The sequence below is a fragment of the Eurypyga helias genome, unplaced genomic scaffold, assembly GCF_000690775.1.
Source record: "Eurypyga helias isolate BGI_N326 unplaced genomic scaffold, ASM69077v1 scaffold38932, whole genome shotgun sequence".
In the NCBI taxonomy this organism is placed as follows: Eukaryota; Metazoa; Chordata; class Aves; order Eurypygiformes; family Eurypygidae; genus Eurypyga; species Eurypyga helias.
The window spans coordinates 14,695-20,083 of NW_010236025.1; the positions used below are offsets into that span (position 1 = coordinate 14,695).

The 5,389-nt window shown below is 51.2% G+C and overlaps 1 protein-coding gene across 1 annotated transcript in view; it reads left to right on the top strand.

Annotated features, from left to right (window-relative positions):
* BCOR (BCL6 corepressor) overlaps positions 1–5,389 on the top strand; it is a gene marked incomplete at its 5' end in the record, with an annotated part of 34,557 nt that overhangs the window by 14,687 nt on the left and 14,481 nt on the right. Inside the window, 2 exons of the mRNA XM_010146949.1 lie at positions 2,417–2,745; positions 3,076–3,345. Coding sequence (XP_010145251.1) covers positions 2,417–2,745; positions 3,076–3,345 — 599 coding nt within the window. The remainder of the gene's footprint in view (positions 1–2,416; positions 2,746–3,075; positions 3,346–5,389) is intronic.

The window sequence follows — 5,389 nt, forward strand, 5'->3', positions numbered from 1 at the left end:
GGTGGGACCTGAACAAGCCAGCGTTCAGGTGACGCGGCAGCAGCTGCTTTTCCACGTGGACCTCTCCGCAGCCCGCTCCTGCGGGAAGGGAGGCAGGTCCTGCTCTGAGTCAGTCTCGCCACAACCCACATCACTCGGAGGCCTGGGTTTTTTTTGGTTTTTGGTTTAGGGATTTTTTTTTTTTCCCCTTCATGGATATTTGGGGATATTCCTGCTCACTCTTGTTTTTCTTCTCCCTTCGCGTATGTAGTGGTCAGAATGGGATGGGATTCCAGGATTAATTGCTTATCTTTTTTTCTGCGCACGTGTCTCGTGTTTCCTCTCGCGTTTCCTAGGCTGATGCTTGGCTTTTCCTGGGTAGCGCTGGCCTCTTGCAGCGTTATTGATCCCGAAGCTCCTGGGCACCCTCTGTCTCTTAGCCGTGGCGCGTGTTTAGCCTGGTGCCTGCCGTCACCGCTGTGGAGGGTCAGAGCGGGGCACAGAGTTTACGTGGAGCTCGCAGGCTGGACTACGCATTTTTTGTGGTGATTAAACTTCTGCTTTCAGTGCCTCGGCATCCCTGCATGGGAAAGCCTGCAGTTCTTTGAGACAGGCTTCTCTTCCTGTGTTTTTTTCCTCCGTCATTTAAAGCGGTGAGGTTTTTTATTCTGCCTATTCTTGTTTTCCTACGTGCAGCAGTTTCTTGCTTCCCCTTGCACTCACCAGACCTCATTGCTGCCGCTTTCCAACTTTGGGATATTTTAGTAAGTGATTAAGTAGGTAACGAGAATACTTGTGTATTGGAGTTGAGCTTTTCATGTGCTACTCCAATTAGGTTAGTTGGGAACAGGAGAATTAAACACTCCTTACTTCATGCTGTTTGCAGAGTTGGAAAGACAGCCATGGATCCATAGGCTCAGCCTACGACTAGGCGCCTTCCTTCAGGATTGCAAAGCCTAAAAAACTTGCTGGGTTTTTGCTGAACAATCTGCGCATCATGTGTCCCGTAAATTCCCTGACATCTGCTTGGCAATCCGCGGTGTGCATCTTTTTCTAGAAAGTGGCTCGAAAGAGCTGAGGGATTTCTGTTTTCATCTTTAATCTAGAAAGCCTTCTGCAAGTTGCTTTCACAGATCTATTTAAAGGAAGACAAAAGTGTGAAGCTGCCCACCAAGAGGATTCTAGATTTTATTTTCTTTTTTACTGACTGGCTCTGGATTGAGTCTTTTTAAAATAAGGTCTCTCTTCTCTGAGCAGCTGCCTTATTTGCTCCTGCCATCTCTTCTGATCTGAAAGTAGCATCACTTCAGAGACTTCTCGGAGCAAAGGAGCCTCTTTCAAGTGCTCAGGGTTCTTTCCGCACCTTCCCTCGCTGGTGTGGTATTGTCTGGCTGAAGTGTCCCTTCCTTTCCAGCAACCTTTAATTTTTCTGCAGAGGAGTTGGTTCTGAGGTCACCTCAATTCTCTTCCCAAGGGAAATTCAGACTATAGAACGTCAACTTTCCTGTCCTTGTTTTGTTGCAAACCTGCTTGCACTCTGAAATAAGAGGAAAAAAAGAGTAACCATGCTTTTTTGCATGTGGCCCAGATTGTGGGATCCAGCTTGTTAGAGCTAACCCCCGGAGAAAGCCCAGCCCTGCTGTTAGCCTGCCACGAGCAGCAGAGCCTTAGTTCCCTGATGTCCCAGTGGTTCCTGTTCTCTCAGAAAGACTCACTTCAGGACAGAGTGCCTGGGAAAACGCAGCCGATGGCTTTTCCTGCAAAGTCCCTGCGTTTTTGATAGAGAGGGTTGGCACAGGGCTCCTGTAGGGATGGCTCCTTGAGTAGCCTTTCTTCTCCTGGTTTGTTCTTTAAGTAAGAACGCTGCCGAGATGTTCCCTGTCTCGCTGCCGTCTTTGGGCTAAGCTCAACGTTCCCCCGCTGCTGTCCCGTTAAGACCTCATCCATGCTCCTGCCTCTCTTGCTTTCCCCTCCTCCCCCGCCACTCGGGTATCTGCCCCCTCAACCACACCGAGCCGAAGGCAGACGAGCCCGGCTGGGCCCAGGCTGCCGGAGGAGTTGGTTCCCCTTCAGATAAAGCAGTTCCAGGTAAGGAGGCGAGTTTTCTCCCCCAGCAAGGTGGCTTTCGCCCTGCCCGTGGCGGCTGGGCTGCGGCAGCCCTGAGCTGGCATGGCACGGCATGGCCTTCGCAGTGGCCCGGCACCCGGCGCGGGGGCATTTCATTTAGCCATTTTTATCAGAGCCTTGATAACTGTTAGCGTTATGTTAACTGGTGAGATGCTATTTACAATTTGAATGTGGAATGCTTAAAATATTAATGGTTTGAAAATGTAATTGGTAGATCTCGTAAGCAGCCGAGGAGCTTGTGTTAAGTGCTAGCGATGTGTTTTCCTTTTAACACACCATGCAACGTGTAATGCCTTTCCTTCCCATTTAGGCTTGCCCGTATTCCCAGTGTCTCCGCACATGAAGAGCCTTTCATCCACCAATGCAAACAGCAAAAGGCAGGCTCAGCCAAGCTGTACTCCAGCCTCGAGGTTGGCTGCCAAACAGCAGAAAATTAAAGAAAGCCGGAAGACAGATGGGCTGTACACAGACGAAGAGGAGGATTTCCAACACGCATCTCTGCTGCAGAAATACAGCGAGTGTGAGAAGCCATCAGGGAAACGTCAGTGTAAAACAAAACACTTGGCACTGCAGGAGAGGAGAAGGAGGTCATCTCTGACAGGGGATGACACCACAGATATCGAAAATGCTGAAGATAAGGTATCTTTATTTAGACTTAATTGTCCACCAGCCTCTCAGGAGGCAGAGCCAGCCTGCTTAAAACTAATGCGCTGTCATGCATGCAGGGTAGCGGGGACTGCGTTCAGATTCGTCTGTGGATGCTTTGCACATTCTGTGTTTGCTTTTCTTAACCGGAGTTAAAGGCACTATTGCAGGGAGTGAGGATTCTGGCGTTTGAAAGCTGTGGCCGGTCTTTCTTAAAAAATGAAACGGGAGTAGAAAAGTGTAATTCTTTGCTGGCAAAATATAATCCCATCACTGTATTGTGAAAAGGAGTATAAAAACACCCCGCAACAATGGTTTTGACAGGTCACGGCAACGAGGAAAGTCAAGAAGCGACCAGAGCCTACTTCAGACTGCGACTCCTCGCCGGCTAAGTCGTATGAGCAGAAGCTGTACGATCGCCTGCAGCAGACTCCCTCGTTGCTGCCTGTCTCTCAGCCTTCGCAGCTGCCCATTGCAAGCCCCCCTCAGGAGACCACCCCGAGCCGGCCCATGCCGCCCGAAGCCCGGAGGCTGATCGTCAATAAGAATGCGGGGGAGACGCTGCTGCAGCGGGCGGCACGCCTGGGGTACGAGGTAAGGGTCTTTCGCCACCCTGCCTGAGGGTAAAACCCTCCTCTCCCGGTTTTAGACGTGGCAGCTTTTGATGAGTGGCAGCTTTGAGTTTGGTCTTCGAAATTTGAGGCCCCCCATCCCCTCCCTTGCTGCATTCCCTTCCCCGGATGTGGAGGCAGGTCGCTGCGGGAATGGGTCTCCAGAGCTGGCAGGGATGCAGCGTCCTGCGCACATGAGCAGAGGGTACGTTTTTTATTGGTAACCCTGGGTTCTCTTTAAATACAAGCCATCTGCAAACAGAATGGATGCCTTCTTTTTCTTATTTTTATTTCTTAAAGTTAGTTTTTATGGTGGTCTTTAATGAGCTGGACGATTTTTGCTCTTGTTATTTGCGCAGAGCGTGTAGTTTAGGGGAAGGGGTTTCTTTTTGTTCTTTTCTCCATGGAGTGACTGATATGTGACACAGGATGTAGCACTTGGAGTGTCCTCTTGCATGATCAGATGCATCGTAGGAGCCTTCTGCGTGCTTTATGGTTGGGGTCTGGAGCTGCTTGGCGTAGCTGGAACAATGTTGTCTAATGAAACGGCCCCCCTGTTGCTACCAAAATCAGAAACCGATGCATCCCCTAGCTCCGCTGCTCTGAAGCACACTTTTATTGGGGAAGTACGGGCATAGAGGTGGGAGTGTCACTGGTGCTCGGCTTCAGATCTCGCAAAGAGGCGTTTCATCGCAGAGAGCGATCGCTGCCTGCGGTGTGGCTGCGGGGTTCGCCTCAGCCATGGGAGGACCACGTGGACCGTGGAGCCAGGCTTGAGCCCTGCGCTGGAAGGTGGCACCAGCTCGTGCCCAGGTGGGGCCTGCTCAGCCTCAGGGGTTTGCTGAAACCTCAAAATGCCCTTTGTAACAGCTGGGGAGCTCTGTGTGGAGAGAAGCCTTCTCCAGGTCTGAAGGCAGGGTTTATTGGAAAGGTTTTGTTTACCCTAGACAAAAGCTTCTCTTAACCCAGGGCACTTCAGCTCTAGCTAAGAGGAGAAGCGGTTGTTACAATGTTGCTATGGTAATCTCCATAATTTAAATGATTTAATTTCCTGCGGACCTAAAATTTCCTATGGATCCAGAATCAAAATGTGTTGTAGCATGTGCTCCGAGCTATCGGAGTGTATTTTCTTCCTGCGCACAGTGTCTGTCGGGGCGAGCGCCGCTCGCGCGTAGCAGGTTGCCGTGGGATGCTCGTGCACTTCGCTTTCTGTGCCCGGTGCACTCTGCTTAGCACAGCTCGATGCGAGCAGCTCTCGCGCTTAGCGGTGGGCTGAGGTCTGGATCAGACGGGGGCCGAGGGCTCTTGGCTCGCTTTGCTGGTGGCGGGAGCTGTCTGCGTTGGCTGTTACTGGGCTGGTTGCAGAAAGCTGAGGATGCCCAGGCTCACCAAGATGGGGGCCCTGGGGTAACCTTGTGTGCTCGCTGTGCCTTCCCATCATCAGCTGATTGGGGATTTTGATTTTCTGAATTCACCCAAAAGCAAACAGCACGTTTTTAATAGGCTTAAATATTCTGATCATTTGACTTGATGGTTCAGCTGGCGCTGACAGAGCAGCAACAGATCTCGTTGTTGGCAGAGCGCGGGACCGGAGAGGGAGCCCAGGCACTGGAGCTGCTGCCGGGATCTGGCATGGTCTGTGTCAAGGCTTGGAGCAGTGGGTAGCTGCGCTGCCGTGTCGGGGCTTCGTTTGGCCTGTGGTGAGCGGTGATAGTTTGGTCAGCCGTGGTCAGTTCTGTAGCTGTGGTGTTTTTCTTGCTACTGACCAGACTGCTGCAGCTGATTTCCTCAATCTCCAGGAAAATTAGAATGGTCAAGAAGTTACAAATATCTCTGTTTTTTTTTAAAAAAAAAAAAAAAGAAAAAGGCAAGAGTCTCGATGGGTCGAGGTAATTTGCTGGTCTGTGACCAGTGGCAGCTGCACACATCTGTTTTCTGCCATCCCCGTTAGCGGGGCAGCAACCTTCGGTGCCTGTGGCACGATGCGGGGGGGCTGATGCTGTAGTGGGAGCTCTCGAAGCTCCCAG